The sequence below is a fragment of the Chenopodium album genome, chromosome 13, assembly GCF_948465745.1.
Source record: "Chenopodium album chromosome 13, dcCheAlbu1.1, whole genome shotgun sequence".
Lineage (NCBI taxonomy): Eukaryota > Viridiplantae > Streptophyta > Magnoliopsida > Caryophyllales > Amaranthaceae > Chenopodium > Chenopodium album.
The window spans coordinates 48,080,547-48,106,393 of record NC_137846.1 but is presented as its reverse complement, the minus strand read 5'-3'; the positions used below and the strand labels follow the sequence as shown (position 1 = coordinate 48,106,393).

General features: G+C 35.5%; 1 protein-coding gene across 1 annotated transcript; it reads right to left on the bottom strand.

Annotated features, from left to right (window-relative positions):
* Positions 1-927: 927 nt before the first annotated feature.
* LOC145576767 (uncharacterized) lies at positions 928-25,239 on the bottom strand. Its single transcript, XM_081634477.1, has 13 exons — positions 24,706-25,239; positions 19,588-19,700; positions 19,420-19,476; positions 18,090-18,185; positions 13,404-13,474; positions 10,380-10,422; positions 8,712-8,792; positions 8,547-8,606; positions 7,521-7,571; positions 4,922-5,019; positions 4,721-4,769; positions 4,480-4,524; positions 928-1,787 (listed from the first exon to the last, which is right to left on the bottom strand). Exons 1-13 carry the CDS (start codon positions 25,094-25,096, stop codon positions 1,347-1,349), a joined length of 1,596 nt encoding a protein of 531 aa, XP_081490603.1. The 5' UTR covers positions 25,097-25,239; the 3' UTR covers positions 928-1,346.
* Between the last annotated feature and the right edge of the window lie 608 nt (positions 25,240-25,847).

Here is a 25,847-nt window from a genome sequence, read left to right as displayed (position 1 = left end):
CCAAATTTAACAAAATTGTTATTTTAAATTTGCATGAAGGTGATTGTGGGTCAACGGTGAAAGTGAAGATTAAAGCGGGCTTCAAATTATGTTTAGGTGAACCCGTTTCTTTAATTTGGTGTATAATACAATTTTAATAACTTGGAAAATTTTAACCCTCTTATTATGTATATTGTACAAGTGAATATATGATTTTTTTTTTTTACCATGGCTGATACTGTATATCTATGGCAAAAGAATGGTATAGTCTCAAAACTTATTTACCCTTACAATATTGCATATGGCAGGAGAAAAAGAAAGTTAAAGAAACCTTACATGTGTGCAATGCTTATTATAGAATATTAATAATAAGAGAAAGTTAAAGAATATTAATTTTGAAAAATGAAATTTGCAAGTTCGACTAAACAGTTAGAAGATGCAGTTTTCATAATATGACGTACGTTTAAAATTTTTAATTTTTGTAAAATTTTGATCGACTTTCTATTTTGTTTTACTTTTAAAATACTTTTTTAGTAATACATTTAAATATAGAGTACTATTCTTATATGAAATTAAAATAATAATTATAAGAAGAAAAAAAACAATACAAAAACAATTATTATAATACATTAAACAACCGTGCATCGCACGGGTTTAAGACTAGTTCATTTTAGAAGAGGACCAAAAATTGTACAATTTTTAGTTTGGGAGCCTATCAAATGATTAAGGGGAAAGTAAATGCTAATTGCTCCCTAAAACTTACAGCTTTATAAAGTTAAAAACCATCTTCCATCTGAATGGCACTTTGTATGGAGGTGCATGCATCTTGCAAAACTAATTTCAACTTCCATCACTGTTTTGAAGAAGAAAAACTCCAAGCCCTGAACAACACTTCGGAAATATAAAGGAATCAAGAATATGAATAACGAATAAATATTGACAACCATAGGAAAAAATGTATCACTTTACATTTCATTGTGTAACAACTCACTTCCTATCAAAAAAACATGACAACTGCCTCTACCAGGCTACCCTCTTACCAATCCTATGTAAGTATGTATAAAAATGAAACTAGATATTACAACATAAAATCAGCACATGCCATATATATGGCATATTCCCATATTCCTGTGAATGATTTCTGCCCATTAATACTGGATACTACAGAAAATCTGTTAAAATAATCGGCTGCAGTAGGTGTCCAGAGAGGAACAGATGAATAAGAGCCTGTGGTATCTTAGTGGCAGAATCATTAGCATCAAACATATCCATCCAACCTCCTTGGCTTCTCAGGATGAATTGTGCTTCCATGGAAATAGGATTCTCTCGGGATGAATTATGCTTCCATAGGAATAGAATTCTCAACATCATAAAAATTTGGATCGTTTCTTTTCTCTCTTCCTCTCTTTCCTGGATCCATTTTCTTCGTAACCATTCTTACCAGTGCTTCCATTCTCTTTGACCTTCCCAAATGATTTTGATTTCGAAGGCTTCCTCTTCTTACCAGAGGAAGAGGGACTACTACATTCGGCATTGCCACCACGGGGCAGTGGTTCTTCCTCATAATCATTGTCAAATTGCCAATTACATAAGATATCCTGCTTCTCATCATACTGTGAATCCAATGCTTCACCAGCGCCTGGAAGTAAATTGTTGAAAGTCAACTCGCCTTTAGTTCCTCCCTTTCGTTCCAGCAAAACTGGGTCTGGTCTAATAATTGTTCCAAGTATACTTTTATTAGGACCCAAATTCATAATGGTCTTGGTATTTGTAAGTGTCGCATAAGCCATCATGAATGCTGATCTTATCTGAAGAGGGAAACACAACAGTTGAGAATTTAGCAGCAGAGTAAGCAATGACTAAACACTTTGCCAGTACAAAAGATACCAACTATGTTTGAGAGCTCAGCTCCCGATGAAACAGCAAGAGCACTAGAATCAGGGAGTAAAAACGTTCAAGCAATCAAAGTTCCAAATAAACAGTAGACATGCATCTAGATTCAGCTCACGATGAAACAGCAAGAGCACTAGAATCAGAGAGTAAAGACGTTCAAGCAATCAAAGTTCTAAATAAACACTAGACATACATCTAGATTCAGCTCACTATGAAACAGCAAGAGCACTAGAATCAGAGAGTAAAGACGTTCAAGCAATCAAAGTTCCAAATCAAAACTAGATATGAATCTAGTTTCTAGAGCACCTGTAAGAGCAAAGTTAAGAACAAAACAGAACTACATAATAAATTTTACGATCCTAAAAAAAGAGTGCAATTATACATGAAACAGATGATTCACCAAAATTAATCTAGTTAATTACAAGTTTACAACCACCATAGCAATAATAGAAGTATACCATGTAACAGAATCTCTCAATAGTGCTTAATCTGGCTTCTTTGGTTACAATTTCATATTTTACCTGTGCCCACTTTCGGTCTATATGGCCATTGTTCAACTCTAAAACTTCTAAAAACATTTAAACCAAATTAACAATTAAAATTTCTTCGGTTTGCATTCTTATCATTCAACACAAGCTAAGACACTTTAAATGGTTACAAATTTGTTATAAGCTTGGAGAAAATCACTAGAAGGGTCAAGCTCTTACTTTCTATGTGAAGGCATCACAGGAGAAAAAGCCCCCGAATAGCATCTAATGGGTTCTTTGTCTCACTCTTGAGTCTTAGGTATTGTTTGGTTGAAAAAAAAATTAGGGAATTAGAAAATCATGTGAATTTGAAAATGAGAGGTTTGTTTGGTTAGCTAAAAAAAAGGGGAAATGTAGGAATTGCAAATTCATGGGAATTTTCCATTCCCGCAAAACATGAGAATTTAATTACCAAGCCCAACGCGCCACCCCCCCCCCCCCCCCTGTTAACTCAAAATTCCCATGATTTGCAAATGGCTTAGTTACAACCAAACATGTTTAGTTAATTCCTAGGAAAATTGATATAGGAATTTAATTCCAATGAAATGTGAATGTCCATGAAATTTATTTCCCACATCAACCAAACATTACCTTAAAATATGTAGGAGAAGATATTACTTAGAGAGATAATGCAAGGGGATATATCATACTTGTCTGGTTCATATTATGTGCAACATTTGCTAAAAATGGATGTTACACACTGTGCAACAAATGTTTTCTTTCCTTTTAAGTTATCATTTCTCTCCATCTCTCTCCTCATCACATACATTTCTACCTTACTCACTCCATTTAACACTCACAAACGTATTTTGCCTAAGAGTCTATGACAAGGCCTTTGTTGCACATAATATGAAGTAGAGGTTGTACAAGGATCTCAAAAACTGCCAAAAAGTAGCATCCGTCTTAGCCACCAAATAATTTCCCTTAAGCTGGAAATCATAACATTAAAACAGAACAGAAAATATGGAAGGAGCATAATTCAATACCCATGAAATATGAGCCAAAAGTTAGAATGATCGAAATTCCTTTGCTAGGAATTTCGGAAATCAAGAGCTACATGACATGATAACACTCTCACCACCTATAAAGCTTGGACTAAAACAAGTATCCAACTTGGGTATGGATCTGAGAGTTGGGCATGAAAAATTCTAAAATAGAATATATCAGGACACCTAAGAAGTCTCCAAATTCAGATATGATAACTGTAATGCCAATTTTTGTTCTTACAATTGATATTCATGTGGTCAAAGTAAATAAATTTGACTATAATTTATGATTTGCATACAAGAAAAAAAAAATTATATCATGTATGATTTCATTAGATTCATTTAATGTGTATCTTTAAAATATAATTTTTTTCATAATGTCACTGGTGTGCAATTAAAGATATTGATGTCCAAAGATGTGCATTGGAGACCGCATACAATGCAAGCGAGTAAAGCAAAATGACAAGTATTAAATAAAAATTGGCACTAAAGTAAAATCTTCTAAGAAAAGGAATAAAGGGTTGAAGGGAGGAAAAAGTTGAAAAAAGGCTGCATAGGAAACTCAAGGGTTATCATCCTGGATAGATTAAAGAGCTGGATGTGCTTATGCCATGCAATACAAGACAGGCTGTCATCGACATTATTTTTACTCCAATGCCTTAAAAATTTGTATCATTATAATACAAAAGCCAAAAAAACCAGTGAGCTCTCCACTCAAAATGAGCAGGAAGATACAGAGAAGAAGGTGGCTTAAGGGGAGATATGAAGACAAAACAAACCCAAAATAAAGTCACTAAGTCAGGATAATTTTCCTTTCTCTACAAAGCACTTTAACGTAATGGTGCCTACAGGATCCTACCTCAATATTTAAAGCATCTGTTTATTAGTTATAATTACCCAAATCCTCTCAAGGCATGTATAATAATGCAAGATTAGAAAAGGAATTCGCATGCAGACAATGAACCCTTATTTGAGTATAAAACTTTCACTGCAGAGAATTCAATGATCACAAACTACCAGCAAATTAAACAAATCTGACTAATTCAAAAAAGTGAACGGAGAGAAGAACAGAGTTGTTCAGGAAAAAAATATACCTGAAAGTAGTTAAAAGAGTTCTTCCCTATGTCATTTCCAGGTGTCTGCACACAAACAAAAGAAGTGTCTACTGAGTAAAAGGAAAATTCAACTTTCTAAGGAAACTAAGAGAGCTAGCAAACCATTTTTAACCTAAGAGTATAATGCTAAAAAGCAAATTTCTCAAGTGTCGCCAGAACCAAAAAATTAAATATGAAGAACAGCAGAAGTAAATTTGAGAGAAAAAGGCGTAAGTTTGACCTGCGGATCTTCTATTGATATAAGAAATGGGCGTCCCTTAGTTTGGAACCTGGAATGCAAACAGAGAATGACAGGTTGTGTAAAGTATGGAAAACCATCATCACGAAAGTTTAAACCATCAATCTGTCAAATGGCCAAAACTACATAGCAAAACATGATTCTTCAAAAAGACAAGAGTTTCAAGCAAAGAAAGAAACATACCCCTTGCGACTCTTTAAATAAAAGGTTCCTGTTCCATTGCAGGACACACCAACATCCCAAGTGTTTAATCTATGAGCATAGAACTCAAAAAATTTAACCTGTTTGCAAAAGAAAAAACTGCTTATAGCATATGTAGTCATGTAGAGAGGCATGCAAATTAACAGTAATAGCTATGACTCACATGCTTCACAATGTCCTTTAAAATTGATTAGGGGAAAAAAAAAATAACAAAAAAGAGAGCAAATTCAATCCCAATTCACAATGCTATCCCAAAGTTAAGATATTGTACAAAAAATACATCTAATCAGTATTCCCCAATAAACAAACCATGCATATTTTCCAATAGATATAAGATACGATGAGTGTAGTATTACCTTTTCACACTTAACCGATTTGCAAAAAATAAATTAATTACTTCCTCTGTTTTTTTTATAAATGCAACATACCTTAGCACACTTTTGAGGAGTTAATAAGTGTAGGAAAACGTGCGGCTTTATCAAAATAATTTGAATACCAAGATTAGACAAGGGTTAGGTATTACATGTATAAATTATTCTGATTAATTTGTCCATTTACAATGCTTAATCCTACTTCAAAGTGCGTGCCAAGGTGTGTTAAATCTAAAAGAAAACGGAAAAGTATTAAATAAAAACCTATATCCAGCAGCAGCATCCATCTCTCCTCTCCCCTCTACTCTAAATAAGCCTTTGAAAAACATAAAAATTAATAATTTCAATTCTATATGAGTCCCTTTACTTCTCCCTTCTTTAATAACATATCTGACTAAAAACAGTATAAGTCTATAATTTCAAAAAGCTATGCTTCAAATAGAAATTTTTATGGAACATCAGTGGAACGCGCTAAAAACAACACATCAAAAGGCTTTCAATCCTCAACTTGAACTCCAAAGTTAAAAATTTACAATTTTTAACAAGTCCAAAATCCTCTATCTTACACTACCTACATCTTTAAACAATAAGCCAACATTTCCCTAAATTACCGTCTACTTCAAGACTCACCAGAGCATATAGCTTTGAGCTCGAAATGCACATTTAAAGACTAAAATAAATGCAATTTTTCTTGTCAAAGTCATCAGCCAACTCCAAGCAATTCCTTGATTTTCTTGTGAGAACAATTTGAATCAGTAACTGTTAGTCTTGGATTGAAACTTCAAAGCAATAATTGAGTATTTATGTACAATCAAATATCTCATATAACTGAGATCAACCCCCCACTTTCTTCCTCCTTTTTAATTGAGTACAGAGATAATTCTGCTTACATGGAAAGTAAGAAAAATGAGACAAATAGAGGGTTAAAAAAATTGAAAAATTGTATTTTTATTTTACAGCTGCCCTTTATCATCTCTCCTCTCCTTAAAAACTGTGCAACAGCAACCACCCCCCCCCCCCCCAAGTGGCGGGGTTGTGTTTAATAATAAGTATAAAACTGGAGACAAAATGCTACTTAGGCCCTAATCTCTTCACCTTAAAAAAAATAATAGTCGGTAAAAATAATTTAAGTTTAGTAAAATTTATTTCAATTCAATAAAATAATTCAGTTCATTTAAAATAAATAATTTATAATCTAAGAAAATTAATAACTTTAAAGGACTGATAGAGAATCAATAAAAGTAATCTGCAAAAATAATTTCAATACACTAAAATTAGTTTCAGTTCAATAAAAATAATTTTAAGTTAGGCAAAAATAATTTCATTTCCGCAAATATGAGGTGATGAAAACAAGGCCAAATTTAATTTTATCTAGGGTGGCATTAATGTAATTTCCTTAATTTTCATCAGAAGAAAAGGATGAAAAATTTCATCATTAGCTCCTTTTGAATAACCATCATGATTCAATCTTTGATGGTCAAATAAAATGCCAATACAACCTCACTACAGAAGAAAATCGCTTTGACAAACTTCAAAATGATAAAAGAAAAGAGCTTGCACGAAGCGGCCTCAAAAAATTACCATCAATACCATGTGTCTCAACGTTCAGAGAAAAACACATGATCCTCATCATTTCAGACTTGTAGCAATTCCTAGTAAATTTTACACCCTCCGTTCCCTTTTGTTTTTGATGTTTGGAATTATGCGTGGTTATTAAGAAATTGCGTAAAATTGAGGTATACGACATAAACTCAATCATTAAAAGTACAATTTTAGTTAAAAAAAAAAAAAAAAAAAAAAAAAAAAAAAGGAATATTGTACATGTGGGGTAGAGTAGGAAGAAAATAGAAGATAGATGAGAGAAAGTAATAATGAGTATTCAAAACACATAAAAATATTATTAATGGTACCATTGCAAATGAAAAGTGGAGAGTAATTGAGTATTTAAATTTTAAAGCAAGGGTAATTTGGTCAAAAATTAATGACTTGAAAAGGAAAGATCCTAAATGTAAAAAATTAAAAGGAACATCCTAAATGGAAACATAAAAAACAATAGGGAACGGAGGGAGTAGTTTATTAAATATAGAAAATATTGTAAGAAAAACAAACTGTAATAAGGTAAATGATAGATATGGAAATCCTGTGACTCCCATTCCCTGTAAACAACGAAGTGAGAGAGAAAATTGAGATTTCTTATCGTCGTAACATACCAATAATATTCCCAAGTTCTGCTCTGGAGACCTTTGGCAGTCATTCACACTCTGTATACAATTAAAAGAGGTTACAAAGTCAATACAAACCATTACAGAAAATTGCAGGTTCAGTAACACAAAAGGCGCTAACTTATAATAGGCTAATAAGTACAAAGAGAAGAAAGATAGTCTTACAGAAATTACTACCTATGTTTCATATTATTTGCAACTATTTGACATAAAGTGTGAGTAGAAAGTGTCTAATCAACAAATGATATGAAACGGAGGTGGTGAATAAACAAGCTAAATTTCTTCTTTGGAGTCATGAGCCATAAAAGAGCAATAATAATGAAACTTTCACGGCATTCCCACATACTGTGCTAACAGGTTTCAAGAGACAAAACAGATTCCCAAGCATAAGATGGCAATCTCTCTATTTACACTTAAATAATCATATCACATACATGAGAAATAATTCATTTTTATGATCCAGTGGAGCAGAAATTAAGAACGAATTTGGTGAGCTATTCCTGAAGATGCCTCATTTCGAAATAAATAATGAAAAGTAATTATTAAAAACCAATATAATAGATATCTTGTTGGTAACACTAATACCAAATTAACAAATATGTAGAGTACATTAGGTTTTAAATATCAATTTTCAATCCCTCCCCTGCATCTCAAAGGATAAATCTGATGAGTTATTCGACAGATCAATAGTATACACTAAGAATGAGGAGGAAACTACAAGCAAACAGAAGGAACAAAGCGCCTTCTCTTTCCGTCTTTCATTCTTGTGATTTTTTCTTACAATACCCGCGGGGGGTGGGCACAAGAAAATATGAAATATATACTTATTTAAAGGAGTTCTTCATTTCTTCAGAGATAATATGTCAAAAGGAGAATGAGGGAAAAAGCTACATCAAGGAATCAAATTGGTTCGTTGCTCCACATATTTACAATGGAATCGCTATGGTCTCTCGCACAAAAACAATACAATAAATCCTCCTATTCACCAACTCTAAAGATTAAAGTTTAACTTACTCGCAACATAGCAATCAGCATGGCAAGCAGTGCATAAGACCCAACTCCTCCAGAGTAAACCTATAATTGAGCAGAGACCATGAAGTCAAATGGAACTTCAACTCCCAAGCATATGAAAAGAAGTAGACATCACATGGATGCATAGGTTAAAGTGCAATAATGTACCTCGTTCAACTCTCTCTGCTGCAGGAAAACCTTAAGAATCAAACAGAGAGGCCGCAAGGGAGGCAACCTTGATATTGCATCCTGGGAAATATATTACAAATATATTATTGAGCTATTCCATATTACACATTAAAAATAATAAATATAGCCAAATCAGTAAAGCAAGAAAAAAAATTAAAATCTATGGTAGTAAACGTTGAAAAACCCATCATTTCAAGAGCGGAATAGTGTTCAAGATCTATATCCAATACAAGGTATGAGGAAAACTTCAAGTTATTAATACTTATTATGGTGTGAAATAATAGCCATGCATCAATTAAATCTTGATCCAAATCCCAATCCCTGAAAGTAAAGAGATACATGGATTCTACAAGGCGGGGAACCAAATGGAATGAGAAACAGAGAAATATTGGGTTTATCTATACATTTGTTCCATCCAGGTTGGAAGCTCCCATATTGAACAACTGTCTTTGGTGCCTAAGGCTGCCTCCAAACACATCTACTTGCTTCACCCACAAGGATAAAGGAAGGACATAATCCATATATCTTCTACATTATCCATATATCACCACAAGTCTGGACAGCTGAAGCAACTTATGTAAAAAATAAATCAAATTCTAGCCAAACAGAAACCCAATAATGTCACATCAGCCAATTATCATATAAAAAACTCTTTGGTAACAGCCAGCCATTGAAAGGCTCCAAACATTAAGATCACCATTGCAGTCTGTAGCTTCAAATTGTGCAATTTATCAAACAGGGAATGTACGTCCCAAACTACCTATTTCACAGAACAGTGATACAATCTGAGCAGACAGATTAAATATTTAAATATTTTAATCATAAAAATGGAGGCAGCTACTTACATCCAAAAGGTTCAGAGCTCATCAGATTGAATCATCTACTTTTAAGACATGCTATTCACTTCTCCAAAAATAAAAAAGGTAATTCAGAACAAACTACCTATTAGTTATCGAGGTTTGAAACAACTGCCTAATAAGTGTTTTTATTTAAACAACTACCATTTATCAAGTCTTGACTTGAGCAAAACTACCAAAAGACAAATTTCGTTAGCAGCTTCCATCAATAAACCCTGCTTAAGAAAATTTCCTTCCCATTTCAAAATCTTCTTCTCTTCACAATTCCGACAAACTACATCGAAATTCTAAAGCTTTTACTCAAGATCCACCATCTTTCAAAATTTAAGCAGCAAATTGAAAAAAACTTGGCAATTTTCATTTTCCAACATAATAAAATTAAAAATCTATGAGTTTCAAATCGGGGTTTATAATTGTTGAGAATCTTGAGATAGTTATTCAATTCTTTAGATTAAGATTGTCAATTGATAGTAATAGTTCTATTCTTTGGATTAATCATTGGGAGAAACTGTTCAATTAACCCATTACAATTTACAATTACTGCAAAAATTGTAAACTTTTGTTCATTACTTCTGGAATTCAATGGAAAGAGGATTGAAGAAAAAAGAAAAGAGAGTAATTACGTAGGAGATTTGAATAGTGAATATAAGTTTTAACCAATAACAAGGACTGATAGGTAGTTGTAACGGATGATTGCCTTAATATAATAGTTAAAAACTGCAAACATTATGACTTTTTAGAAGAATAGCTACATAATAGAATAGCTCTATGGGAAATAGGATTCACCAACCTGGATATACTCAGCAGCTTTGGGACCATTGTCAACATCAAAACTACAACAGCAAAAATCCATTAGATTCCAAAGCAAATGAAGAAATGATCAAGTAAACAATTATAATTTAAATTTTAATAATCAATTCATTTTCACATCCAGAATATTAGGATCACATTGTACTTCATTGAAGTGGCCGGCACATTTTAGTATTTTACTTTATTGCATACACCTTGACCATCTTTTCTTCTCGTGTTTTTTTACTATTTCCCAATCAAGCTATTCACCAACTCTATTTTACTGCATAATCGAATAACTTTTTTTAAGAGAAGTAGACTGATGACCTGATATTTCAGATGGTTACAGGGGAATGGCTCGAGTGGTGAAGGTTTAATTTCCAAACACCACCCCTAATTTTACTTCCTATTAAACTATTGGAAGTCATTTGGGTAGCCTCAAACGGAATGTTTTGATCATTCCAGCCCACATTTTTATTTTAATTGGTAAAACAGAATAGTACCTAAAGCTACCAAGAAGGTATTAACTTTAAACAAAAGGAGGGTTAAAATAAAAAATAAAAAAATAAAATAAAAAAACATCATGCCAGTAACTCAATGCATCACTTAGAAGTCTCCTAAAAGGAAATATGAGTAGACGAAAACTCAATTCCAGTATCCCACAATCCATACACAGGACCATCACCACAAAGTCAAGATATAATTGATCCACAAGTCCAAACCAAAACCAGGATAATAAGAGGAGCTCATACACTTCCTTATGATGATCCACTGATTCCTTTACATAAATGCCATGTTACTCGGACGCACCAAAAAGTGTCAAACTCACAAGATGTTCTTTCACTCTGATACATCTAGTTTTCCAAAAAAATTCTGCTATTCTTCAAAGTATCACACCCATGTCCAACACGAATGCAGCAAGTTTGATGAAATATCCGTGTAAAATAGCATCCACAAGTAAAATAATTATCTTCACCAACATAATCAGCAAGAAGCAGATTGTTTCCAATATTTATTAACACCACAAGCAACCTCAAAATTTCTAATACATCAAAATCAACATTACCAAAAAATTCCCTAAACAGCTACCATGCCTACCACGCATAGGTGATTGGATGTAAGATTTCTTTCGAACCATATTCAGAAAAGCAATATCATTTATGACTCCATAACAAACATAAAATACAGACAACATCAAGAGCCTTTGTGATAATATCCAAAGTCAAAGGCTAGTCATTTTGTAAAGTTTGTATCCAAGCAGAGGAAACTGAGGAATCAAATTAAGAAAGCAAAAAGAAGGCTTTCAAACAGAACAATGCATCCCTCTGCAGAAATAACCTTGTCAAAAAAAAAAATTTGAAAAAAAAAAAAAAAAAGGCACATGATATAGAGTAGAAACCAGAACAAAATAACTGAAGAATATTCTCTTAATTCATAGGTGCATGATACTCCCAAAACCCAATTGAAGACCAAGGCTAGTACTATAGAGCACATCATCTGATACCCACCAAAAAGACGACAGAATATCCATATTCTACAGGGCAAAACCACAACCAACCAACCACAAACCAGGAATCTCGAAAAAACAGCAGTCAGCCAGAAGCTCTAGAGTTTTATATTTATTCCCTCTATAGTACCCTACACAAAAATGGAAACAATGCTGCAAAAGCCTTAGATAGCTTCCAGGAAAAAGAAAGTTATAAAATTAATAAGAGATGAATATTTCTTTCCCTTTTTCATTAACTCAACTCCTGAAGCAAAATCAGCCAAGGCATAATGTGCTGTGCTATTTGGAATCCTCGAAGGTGCCAAAATTGTTAAAAATATTTGGCAGATCAGAGTTCTTTTGTATGTTTTTCGATTATAATCCAAGAATCATATCCAAGCACACACAGGTAGCAAATAAAGGCCATTCAGTTACAGTCCTTACAGAAGAAGATGAGATAATTTTATCACAGTAGAGGAAATATTCTTCTCTTCCGAAATTCCCAACAACAACATGTCATTCCATAACAAGTGACTGCCATTAAAAGCTGTTAAGATAAAAGCAGCCACAAAATCTTTTGATAAACTAATTACGTGAATAAAAACTATTGAACTTCCATCATAAATAAAACTGTCTTATTTTAGTCACTAAATTTCAAAAGCCTTATATTGCATTACAAACAAGTAAAGAAACCAGGCAAAGTTTTGTGTAACAGATGATCAGGGGTGGTAGGCAAATGAATTTAGAAAAAGATATTCAAGTCTTAGAATTAAAAGGTCCAGGCGCCAACAATACAGAAATGGCTTGATTCACATATACAATAATGCCAAAGTCAAACTCTTGGTTGGTAGTAGTGATTTGTATCATAAGAATCTGTGTTGGGAATATTGAGCAAGTATCAACCATATAAGGCAAGCCAGAGCCAAACACAACATAAAAAAACACTATGTTCTGCCAAACAGCACCCCTGCCCCCTGTCAGAAATACATCTAGTAATTGGTTCATACTCCTTTTCACATCAAACTGCATAGACACACACACACAAACACTTTGACATACCTGATCCAAAACTCCCAACAGTAGAATACAACCAAGCATTACACAAACCAGTTCACACACTCCCAACATTAGAGGCCAACTAAGCAATAGGACAGCACAAAGAGCAGAAAATACTGCTTCAAAACTAGCTTTCACATTCTAGTCTGCCTACAACCAATTGCTTCTCACGAAAAAGCAACACATGAGCAAGAAATAGAAGACCACTCAAGAGAAGATAAGTAATTAACCAAAAGGGTAAAGAAAAAAAAAAAACAGAAATTGGGAAGAAACCAGTAAAAACAAGTAAGGTACACAGGAAAAGATTTACCCACAAAACTTACAGTATTACTGCCAAAGCAGTATCATACTTTCCATTCATTTAATTGAGAGGTAAGTCTAAATGCAAGATTAGGTTCAAGACATAGAATGTCTGCAACAAAAAGTAACTTAAAACTTATAAATAAAGACAAGAGAGGTGTTATAAAGAGATATTGACCCCACCTAATGTCAAATGCAACATCGGTCACCTTCTCCAGAAATTTAATAATCGGCACCCTCGCTTTACCAATCACCTGAAAATCCACTCACAACATGTTAAATACTGTGTGTCAACGAAATTACAAATTGACAAAGCAAATTCCATTTATAAGAGGTACTCTAGTTAATGAAATAAAATGGAAAATAAAATTGTTAACGAAATTTCAGAAAGCACAATTCCACAAAACGATTTCCTTTTTGAATCGGAGAATAAAATAATACTTCCCCCGTCCTTTGATAATTTGTTAGTATATAACAAAAGTAAATGTTAGTATATAATAATTTGTTGGATTACACGAAAGTAGTTGACCCAAGGAGTGAAGAAGAGTCCCTGTGAACTACAGACTACAGAAAATTATCCAGCACCTTGACAGAGAGAATCACAGAGTAAAGTGAGGTGATGAGTGGACCTGTCATACGGTAGGATTTGATAGGGTATCACCATGTTTGGGCCAAATTTTGGCCAGTAACTTCGGGGAAGGATCAAATGTTTGTTTATAACAAAGCATTTATATCCAGGTTTGACCAGCCAGAGGACCGATAATAAGACGCCCATTCTATTCCTTTCTTTGAGTAGGACAGATGTAACCATGGCATTGTAATATGGAGAATGCGTCTCACAAAATCATGTCATAATAAAGATTCATAGCCAAATCCAATCATATAAATGATAAATGAGTCCAATGAAAATCAGGCTAGATCCATGGATACAAATAGCTCATGATGACTTGTATAGGAACATTCTCATGATCTCATTTCTTTGCCTTTCAAGCAACGTTTTCATGTAAAGTATAAGACGAGTCAGGATGTATCAAGTAAATAGTGCAGAGGACAAACCCACTTTTCTCAAATCAATTTCATTCTGGGTTGGTTTATGGCAGGTCTACTTAGTGGTGAGTAATACTTCCTCTGTTCCACAAATATTGCAACAAGGATGAAATTACGCATCCCAAAGTACATTTTATATGTTAAATATCTATAATTATATACGAGTAAAAATTATAAAAAAGTTGATATTGTGAAAGTATTTTACGAGACAAATCTAAGAAAATCCCACATGACTATATTTTACTTTACGTATAAATCATGATAAGTGGTCAAATAAGTGGTGATGAATAGTGCAAAAGTCCAATTGTTGCAATATTACTAATGGAGGAAGTATAGTTTGATGGCAAGAAACAACAAGGCATTGGTTAGAAGTTCAGCACCAGTGACCAGTGTGTTAGGGATGAGAGGGCAGATTAACAGGAAATTCAAAAGAAGCGAGACTTGGGTCATCTATGTTCAAAAATAGAACCATGTATCTCATGCACATATTAAAACACTAAGCCAGAATCATTCTTGGATATGTATTTATCCTGATAGTAGTTACATCCATAAGTTCACTCTAATCAATCAATCAATCAATCAATCAAAGCCTTAATCCCAAAAGTGGGGTCGGCTAACATGAACCAAATTTGATTATTCCGTGTAGTCATCAACATAAATCTTTCTCCTCCATCCCTTACGATCCAAAACTTCATCCTCACGTAAATCCATGCACTTCATATCCTTCCTCACTCCTTCCAACCAAGTCATCTTTGGTCTCCCTCTTCCTCGTTTAATCCCTCCATGGTCCCACTCTTCCACTCTTCGCACCGGTGCACCCTCGGGTCTCCGTCTTACATGTCCAAACCAACGCAGACGATTTTCCCTTAATTTATCTACAATGCCCGCCACACCTACTTTCTTGCGAATAACCTCATTTCTGATTCTATCTCTTAAAGTGTTTCCACACATCCACCTTAACATGCGCATTTCCGTAACCTCCATCTTTTTAATATGCTCTTTCTTAGAAGCCCAACATTCTGTACCATAGAGCAACACTGGTCTTATGGCAGTCCTGTAGAATTTTCCCTTCAACTTTAAGGGAATGCTGCGGTCGCATAGCACTCCCGTGGCCGCTCTCCATTTAAGCCACCCTGACTTAATCCTGTGGGTCACGTCTTGATCAATGTCACCATTCTTCTGGATGATCGACCCTAGGTACTTAAAACATTCACTCATGGTCAAATCCTTTCCATCCAAACTCACCACTTCATTGCTTGTCCCCCTCTGAGTGCCAAAACGACATACCAAATATTCAGTCTTACTCCGACTTAGCTTAAACCCTCTAGATTCCAACCTTTGCCTCCATTGCTCCAACTTGACATTAACCCCATCCTTAGTCTCATCCACCAAAACGATATCATCTGCGAACAGCATACACCATGGAACCTCATCTTGAATTGGTCTAGTTAATTCGTCTAGAACCGTTGCAAAAAGAAAAGGGCTTAATGCAGACCCTTGATGCAATCCGATTGTAATAGGGAAATCTTTTGTCAACCCTCCGCATGTCCTCACATTTGTTGACACATCCCGATACATATCCTTAACTAGGTCTACATACCTTCGTGGGATACCTTTCTTCAACATTGCCCACCAAAGTATCTCTCTTGGCACCTTGTCATATGCCTTCTCTAAATCAATAAAGACCATATGAAGATCTTTCTTCTTTACCCTATAAAACTCCATCATTTGTCTTATCAAATGGATTGCCTCCATAGTAGATCTCCCAGGCATAAAACCAAATTGGTTATCTGAAATGCTTGTGCATGCCCTCAACCTTTGTTCAATCACCCTTTCCCACAACTTCATAGTATGGCTCATAAGCTTAATTCCTCGATAGTTAGAACAATCTTGAGCGTCTCCTTTGTTTTTATAAACCGGGACCAAGGTGCTCTTCCTCCAATCTTGTGGGATCCTTGTAGCCGTCCATATCTTGTTGAAAAGGTTTGTTAACCAATCAATACCAATCTTACCCAAACACCTCCACACCTCTATCGGTACCCCATCAGGGCCAACCGCCTTCTTAGGTTTCATCTTCCTCAGTGCAATCTCCACCTCTACTCTCCTAATCCTTCGCACATACTCCATGTTGATTTCTTCATCACTCATAGAGGTATCTCCTATCACAACTCCATTACTTCCATTAAATAATTCATCGAAGTACCCCTTCCACCTGTCCTTGATGCCCTCCTCTTGCACTAGGACCATTTGGTTCTTATCTTTGACACACTTCACCATGCCAATATCCTTCCTTGCCTCTTGTCTTCTCTTTGCCATCTTATAAATGATCCTTTCTCCCTCCTTGGAATCAAGCTTTTCATAAACCTCCTGATATGCCTTTTCTTTTGCTTGGCGAACAGCTGCCTTTGCCTTACTCTTAGCCTCCTTATACGCTGCAAAGGTTTCATCACTCCTACATTTTCCTAAGGCTTGATAGCATTCCCTTTTTTGCTTAATTACTGCTTTCACCTCTTCATTCCACCACGAAGTATCTCTCTGTACCGAAGTTCTTCCCCTTACTTCCCCTAAGACCTCTTTGGCCACTCTTAGGAAACAGTTCTTCATTCGTAACCAGGTCATGTCCGGATCCACCTCTCCATCCCAATCCGCTTCTTCAATTACCTTTTCTGTAAAAACCTTAGCTTTTGCATCCCTTAGGGTCCACCATCTTATCCTTGGTTCTTCTTGTCTAACTTTTTTCTTCGCCTTCTCTTTCAGACGAATAGTCATTACCAATAGCCGGTGTTGGGTGACCACACTCTCCCCTGGGATAACCTTACAGTTTATGCAACTTTGTCTATCTATGCTCCTTGTGAGCAGGAAGTCTATTTGAGTTGCATTTGCTCCATTCCGAAAAGTTATCAAGTGTGAATCCCTCTTCTTAAACCAAGTATTAGCCAAAATTAAATCATATGATTGGGCAAAATCCATAATAGCTTCACCACCGGCGTCCCTCTGCCCATACCCAAAGCCTCCATGGACACTCTCATAGCCATCTCGGCTCGCCCCAACGTGCCCATTTAGATCCCCTCCAATATATAACTTCTCTGAGTGGTGGACACCCTGCACCACCTCGTCTAGGTCCTCCCAAAATTGTCGTTTCTCTTCTGCATCTAAACCCACTTGGGGAGCATAAGCACTGATAACATTCACAATCTCCTTGCCACATAGCAACTTCAGCCTTATCAACCTATCGTTCTTCCGATAGACCTCGATCACCTCTTTTGCCAACCTCTCATCGAGAACCACACCAACTCCGTTCCTAGCTCCACCATTCCTTGTTCTGTGGCTCGTTTCTTGCCCAACATACCATACCTTATACCCCAAAACCAAGCCTCGAGCTCCTTCTCCTGTCCATCTAAAAAATATATAAAAGCATGTGAACCTTTTTCATGTTTCATAAAAGGCTAGCGCATAGGAGAAACTTGTTATCATCCATTGGCCACCAAAACCTATGGGAAGCTTATACCAATCACTCTTCCACTCTCTCTAGCAACTCAGCTCCCAATATTCATCCTCAATTAGAAATCCCAAGATAATAACTTGAAAAAACTAAGAATAGACGAACTTAAAAGGCAAATGTGCCATGTAAGACTTCAGTGACTACAAATCCTGAAATCCATTCTCTAGATATAATGATACTGACTCAAAATCCTTGCTCCTTTACAAGTTAGCTTATTGAGTGTTTTCCAAATATTAATGGTGATCTCAGATAACAGTAAAACAATACCACGGCTACTCATACTAACTACATTTGTGCTAAATTCTTGAAATGGCATATACCTGCATCTTTTTCGCAATACCCTTTTGTGACAATGCCCTAGACAGAGCTTGTAAGCCAATTTGTGGAGTTTTGATATTTGATTCGAGAATCACAACCTGCAATTAACAGCAAAACTTGTGTTAGACATACATAACAAAATTTTAACGCATCAGTCATACAGCATAAATTTAAAAAATAAAAAAAATAAAAATAAATAAAAATAAAATGGATCCTATTAAACAGGCACGATTTTTTTTTTTTTTTTTTTTTTTTGTTTATCCAGCAATAAGTATGAATTCATATATTCCTGGCCCCTTGTGGAGTTATAGCTTATGTAAGGCCAAATAATATTCATAGAAAAATCCCGTAATTATCTTTTAAAATTTGCAATATTTCCTCCAAGCTTTCATATATTAGATGGGATACAGCTGTGAGGGGGATAAGAGGAAAAAAAAAAAAAACAAACACAAAACAAGTCAAAGGCAGCAGTATTTTTGTAAGATTTTACTGCTACCTTTAAGAAGAGCAAAAACAAACACAAAAAATACTGCTGCCTGTAGCCCTGTTGCTTTTATTCTTACCACAAGAATAAAAGCAACAGGACTACAAATTACATTGAAAACAAATCTTAATACCAAACAAAAACAATAACAGAACACTTATGTCATTTAACAGACAGAAATGCAAGTTAAGCAAGGAAAAAAATGATAAGAAACCTAAAAATCAGTAAAACACTTTGAAGGCATAAAAACATACAGAATCAGTACACTTAACAAGCATTAGAAAACAAACACCCATTCAGACCAAAGAAATTCGCAACACCGCACACACCCTTAGATTAACCCACTCCTTCAACCCCCCCCCCCCCCCCCCAAAAAAAAAAAAAAAAAAAAAAAAAAAAAAACACACGCATGACCCACCCACCCCCACCCCCAAATAAAAAATAAAATAATTAAATAAAATGAAACTGGAACGCTTGAGTGATTTAGATAGGTAGGAAATAGATAGGGGATGGATCTGAAGAAAACAGTAAACAGCAACATGGAATACATCACAGCTCTAGTGTTAGTCTGTTATATAAATTGTTTTGAATGATCCACAAAAATAGGCTTTACTCAAGCATACAGACGTACATCTTATCTCATAGGCAAACATACTAAGAGTAAGAGCTCTTACATTACATAATATCACATGACTACTCATTCATTGCCCAAAAAGCACATGTTAGTAAGAATGCTTCACTAGATTAGCTAAATAATAAAATGTTAAATTAAAACAGCAAAATAAAATAAACTAACAAACTGAATGGCTAAAGGAACTAAGCCTGAAAAAAGGAGGCAACATACATACATCAATGTCACTTGATGGCAGATAGAGCCCTGTTCTATATGACCCGAAAACCTCTACCTGAAAACCAATAGAAATAATGAACCACACTTAGAAGATCTGTAGGTGCAACAAAATAAATAAATAAATAAATAAAAAGGAGGCAAAGCAATGTATGAGAATCAAAAATACCCTGCAATAGGGCCATATATATTTGATAACATCAGATACACGTTCAATGGCTGCATTGCGTGCTGCAGCTTCTTCAGGAGTTGGGGAGAGAAAATCACAGAAGTCCAGGATCTCTGCGAGGCCAAGTCAAAGAACATATTATAAGCAAATTCTCTATTCCACAAGTTATACAACCATAAAAGTATTTCAAATTTAAAGATGTAGCACAGAACATAGCACTCATACATTCAGAAAGTTAAATCCTTTGTGGGGGAGAAAAGTTTATTGTGTTAGGAGCTTATTTATATTGAAAGAAGAAGCAACAAACCTTGGTCCTTCAATAACAGAGTGGAGGCAAAACAAAAACAAACATATTATCTACATTGCTCATTATCTAAACTGCTAAAAGGATCCTTAACTGCCATTCCTGTTGATAAAGATGTGCCCCAAATATTCTTATTTACAAGAGGTGCATGCCTTAGTTTCTTCTTAGCTCTAGTCCTTCAACAAGTCAACTCGTCTTGTTAAATCTAGGACTAGGTCCAGGAAAGCAGCAGACAATCAACTGGCAACAGCAATTGCAGCAAACAAGTCCAAAATTTTAATCCCATCAAATAAACTACACAAAATTCACAAGTGCCTAGAAGAAGACGCAATGTCATTACACCAATTTCAGCAAAATTTTCTTGACCCTCATATTGGCTATAGGCTCAATAGCAAGTTCACTGACCCTTCCCGCCTATTTAGCAAGGAAAACAGAGAATGAATAAAAGGTTGCAGCGTAGTTTTGCCTTCATCAGCCATCAGCATTCATCAGCTATTTATAAATTCACCACCATAGTAATTTACCTACATAGCCTTATTGTGGAAAAACGTGGCCAACAAAGGCCAGGAAAAAGCATGCAAGAGGCCCCTATATCTTTGTCATTGTGGGTAGAGATCTCTTTCAAGAAGGCAATTGATTTCTCGGAGTATGACATGGAACAAATTTGATTCCAAAATCGGTACATTTCCTTTTCAGTAATCATCACTCTAAAGATTTCTATACAAGTACACACTTAATCCAGCCTGTTTTCTTAAATTTTTTTTACTTTTTTTGGAAAGCAAAACAGCAGAGGTATAGACAAGCCATAATCTTCTAAAACCTTGAGCTCATATTCTGCCCACAATAGTCAACCAAACACATACGGTTCGAGGTAAAATAAAAGGGAAAATCATTAAAGTAGACAAGGATTACTGCAGATTCAACATTACTTGGAGAAGATAATAAAAACACATGCATCCAAATATTCTATAACCTTCACTAATCTATTGACTACTGAGTATTGCCTTCCAACAATAATACACTCTCCATTTCTGTTTCATTAAACATTTTCGCTCTTCGAAAATGTCACATTAGTTGCAATCATGTCAAATTTAGTAATTTTGCTTTGATAAAATACCAGTTGAACAAGTAACTAAACACTTGGGGGATGTTTGGTTATCTATAAGATATGGGTTTTGTATGGGATTAGAATTACTAAAACCCATACTCCTTGTTTGGTTAATAATTATTACAGCTTTCATACCTGTGGAGCCCACCATCTAAATCCCCCCAACGTATCGGTTCTCATACTGCAGAAGGGGTGAGGAGGAGGGTTTGGAGGAAACCCATCCTTAGAATTGGCCAAATTACATGAAATTAATTTATTTATTTTTTTAAATCCAACTGCTAATTACACTTTTTCAGCATCTAGCCCTCAACAATTTCACAGTCACTAGCCATCCAGATCACTTACACTTTAATTCTGAAAACTTGCCAACATAACCTCCACCACTACCAAATTAGAATCACATGAGGGAGGTAGATTTGGAGGAAACCCATCCTTAGAATTGGACAATTCTAGGGGAAAAAAATTCAAAAAAAAAAAAAACTACCAATTAATCTTTTTCTAAGCATCTAGCCCTCACAATCTCACGCCATCACTAGCCATCTACATTACATACACTTCAACTTGATGAAAACTAAGCAACATAACCCCCACCACTATAAAAAATCAGAACCACACAAGGGAGGTGGAGTAGGAGAAAACCCATCCTTTGAATCGGCCAAATTCTAGGGAAAACTTTTTTTACAAAAAAATAAACGAAAAGAAAAACAACTGCTAATTACAATTTTTCTTAGCATCCAGCCCTCAACAATTTCACAACATCCCTAGCCATCTACATCTCATGCACTTTAACTCCATGAAAACTAGCTAACATAACCTCCACCATCCCCAAAGCAAATGACCATTGCCAACACATCTATTTTCTAAACCTTTGTGTGGCCATTTATAATCACCAAAGTTTAGATCTAGAATGGTGAAAAACAGCCATTAAAAGTAAACTTTTTTCACCTTATTCTACTATCAAGGCATCTAGTCAGAGGAGAGGGCATGACATAGCACATAGGCAACAAGATAAAGGATGAAGAGGATGGAGAGTTAGGCATTAATGGAATCACAGATGTCTGATTCTTTTACAAAATACGGGGAGGGGAAGGAGGGAGGATAAAGCTGGAATCAGTAGGCATACATGAATCTGGAGAGGATAAAGGATAGCTAAAATGAGAATTCAATTCTTGACGTTTTGAGTTTTATATAAACAAGATCAAAAAAATGGAATTAGGAATGGATTTCTAGGTATCATCCATTTTAAACCCAAGAATTTGAAACCAAACCCAATATCGATATCATATGTCGAACCAAATGCCCCCTCATATACCTAACCCCTCATGCTTTTACTCTCTATCATCAATATGGGAACTAAGCAGGTAAATGAATTGCGGATTACCAATATGAGATATGGGTTTGGAATGGTTGAAACCCATAGCAAGAGTTTTATTTTTGGCGTATGAAAATTATATGCATTAATGAACTACACCAAAAACATGGTCATAGACATCAAGCTCCGACCCAAATAACACCTAGTTTCATTCTTAATTCCAAATCTATATCACTTTGCCAGCCAATCACCCTCTTAATTTAGCAAATCCCATACCCTTCTCACTTCCTCTCTCCTCTTTCAATGCTTGTGTGCCATTTGAATTGTTTGCAACTAAATAGAACCCAAGTAATTCCCAGTAGTACACTAGGCTCAACATTACATTGACAGGGCATAAAATCTTCAGAGTTCTTTATAGCACGCAAAAGAAAACTAAAAGATGTTAGAAAGACAAACAGTTCTTGCAAATTCACTACAGTTATGGTGCCTTACTTCATAAACAACATAGCCTTACATGCTAAAATGATAATGCCTTCCAGTGAATATTCATAGAGCCCAACAACAACCAACTTCTCAAACATCTCAGATGCTTGAACATTCACATCACATAAATGACCAAATATAGAGTTGAGCTAACACTTTGTTTGGATAGAAAGAAATGGAAGGAAAAGAAGAGAAGAGATAGGGAGGGGGACAAATTCTTTTGTTTGGGTAAAGGATCGGGGGAAGGATGGGGAAGAAGAGAAAGGATCAATTTTCCCTCTCTTTTTAAAAAGCATAATCCCTCCAAAATTGGAGAGATTTGGAGGGAAAATGCAGCTCACCTCCCCCTCCCTTTCTTTTCCCTTCCCTTCCTCCTTTTCCCCTCCCCTTCCTTTCCTTCCTTCTTTGCTATCCAAACAAAGCGTGAGATCTGATAACACTACCATACAGCATTAAATTCATGACAAGTTTTCTGCGGACAGAGACTCATATATACATATATACAGAATAGTAATCTTATCACAATACAGACCACATATACGAATGTATCCCATGTTATTCAAGGAAGAGAAGAAGGGCTAGCACTATGTTTTGATAGAGTAAAATGGAGGGAAAGAAAAAGAAGAGAAGAGGCGAAAATAAAGGATGTATCATCCTTTGTTTGGATATCTAATGCAAGGAGGGAAGGGGAGGGAATCGGAAGGATCCTTCTTCCTTACCTTTTAATAAACCAAATCCCTCCCCTCACCTCGCTTTCCTTTCCCTCTTTTTCCTTCCCCTCCCTTTCCCTTCACTATTGTCATCCAAACATAGTATAGTTCTTGTTTATGTTGTTTCTTCAAATTGATGAAAAAAACAATATAGTAAAGTTTAAAACAACACTAATAAGGCACCCATAAGAAAGTCACGCCTTACACTAACGGTGTGTTTGGTTAAAGAAATGGGAAAGAAAAGAAGGGGAGAGAGGTGAAGGGGAGGAAGGTGAAAGGGAGGGAAGGGAAGAAAGATAAGTTTCCACATCTCTCCACCAGTGGAGAGATCAATTTCTCACATTTTAATCCTTCCATTTCTCTTCCCTCCAATTCCCTTCCTCCCTCATTTCTTATCCAAATGAAAGATAGTTCATCCCTTCATTTCCCTTCCCTTCCCTTCCTTTCCCTCCATTTCCTTCAATCCAAACAAAGTGTAAATGATTTGTGATGATTGATGAGTGAAATATTACTTTTCAAAATCAAACACCCTCGTACTTGCTATACGTTGCTTTTACTAAAATTGCAGGCAACATATCAGCAAGCAATGTTTGAAAATCTTCCACCCCTTACTCCTCATCAAAAATTCAACACAGATTGCTATTGCTTATTCTCATATACCCGTTGCTTATACAAAACAAGGTCACGTATGCTTCCATTCAAATATGGCAAATATGAGTAAAACAAGCCCAAAAGACGGGCTACTGGTCTTCTATTTATCATGTAAGAATGGGGAGAATAAACCCAACAGAATGCATCACTCATAGTTTAATACTCAGTACCATGCACCCACAAACTATCAAAAAATTCACTTTCTCCCAAAAACTCCCGTTCCCATGAAACTTCTAACAACATTCATAGCAACCCACATAATGAAATATTTGCATGCCTCGAAACTCGAGTAAATTTTTTAATCCACAAAATCACAATTGATGCCCAAGGCAAAGAAAATTAGTCCCTAACAGTCCATACCCAATAATGTCCACACCAATATACAATCTTCTACTTCATAACAATCCAAAAAAGGGCTATACTCCAAAATTATAATCACTCATAACACCAAAACAAATAACATACATATATTTGCTATACATAAAATAAAACTACAATCTTTGATACAAATTACACAAATTAAACTAATCATAATATTATCCAAAATTACCTTTATGAAGCTGAAGCATAGGACTCTTGAACCGACAATCGGCCCGAAACCAACCACTCTCGAGCGTCCACTCCGGCGTCCGATCAGCATCATTTTCTCTCTCCTCCGCAGCAACCACCTCAGGCGGAGGAGTTGGATCAATTACTTCATCCGAAGCATCATCGACGTCAAGGGAGAAGTAATCGGTTGCGGCGGCGTCAGTGGAGGCGGGCTCCAATGACGAAAGGGAGATTTCATTGCGGAACACAACGCAGTCGCCGGCGTCTCCGCCGCCGGCAATGGAGGTTTCGACGGCGGCGGAGGGAGGAAGGAAAGGGCTTAGGGTTTCATAGGAGTACTCGCCAACCGCCATTGCAATTGATTCGAAGCTTCTTTGCTTCTTCAGTTTCATACAGTACTGAATACAGTGAAAAAGATTTCTGTTAATAATGGGAAAAAAAAAACTAGGGTTTTTCTTTTGCTTTGATTTTTTCCAGGGAGAGTCATTATATGTGAAAACTTCATTATCTACTCGGGTGTATTGTAAAATGTGCATAAAAAAGAAAAATTTGTCGAAAATAAGTACTAGTAAATCTTCATCTAGTCTTCTCAAATATAAGGTTGTATGCTTACGGGTGGCTCCACGAGTTTGTGGTGAAATCAAACCTGACTCCATGACTTGGTGAATCTAGATGAACCGTTGTTGTCATGAGCATTTTCCGGTTGGTAAAATATAAATCCTCAAGGCTAGCCACATACATAGAACGCGTACTATTGTGGCAAGATAGGTAACCTAAAATGCATATGTATATGTGACAATGCCATTTAAATCGCAAGAATACAATTCGGGAATCTTTCAAGTCTCATCCACTCATCTCAATTTAATATCAATCACTCAAATCGATAAAAAACCAAGAATCCTCCCCAGTAGAGTCACCAAGTTGTAGGTGTCGATTGAATCGCATCTAATTAAGCATGCTGTGAATATGCTTGACTATTCTAAATTAAACTAAAAATCATTTCAATTCTAACAATTGATCCCGAAAGATCTAATCCGTAGTTTTTCAATCGAATTTTTTATACACATATGTAAATTGATACAAACTCTGAAATAAAAAAGTAAAGCATAAATGTGATTACGATTAAATATTAATCTTATTGAT

Bases quoted from the DNA above. Each gene is read 5' to 3' on its own strand.
- LOC145576767 (XM_081634477.1), bottom strand. From the start codon at position 25,096: ATGAAACTGAAGAAGCAAAGAAGCTTCGAATCAATTGCAATGGCGGTT. The intron at 10,423-13,403 runs GTGGGGTCAATA...TTGCTGTTGTAG, and splicing joins GATGTTGCATTTGACATTAG to TTTTGATGTTGACAATGGTC. The intron at 4,525-4,720 runs GTCAAACTTACG...GTTTGTGTGCAG, and splicing joins TATCAATAGAAGATCCGCAG to ACACCTGGAAATGACATAGG.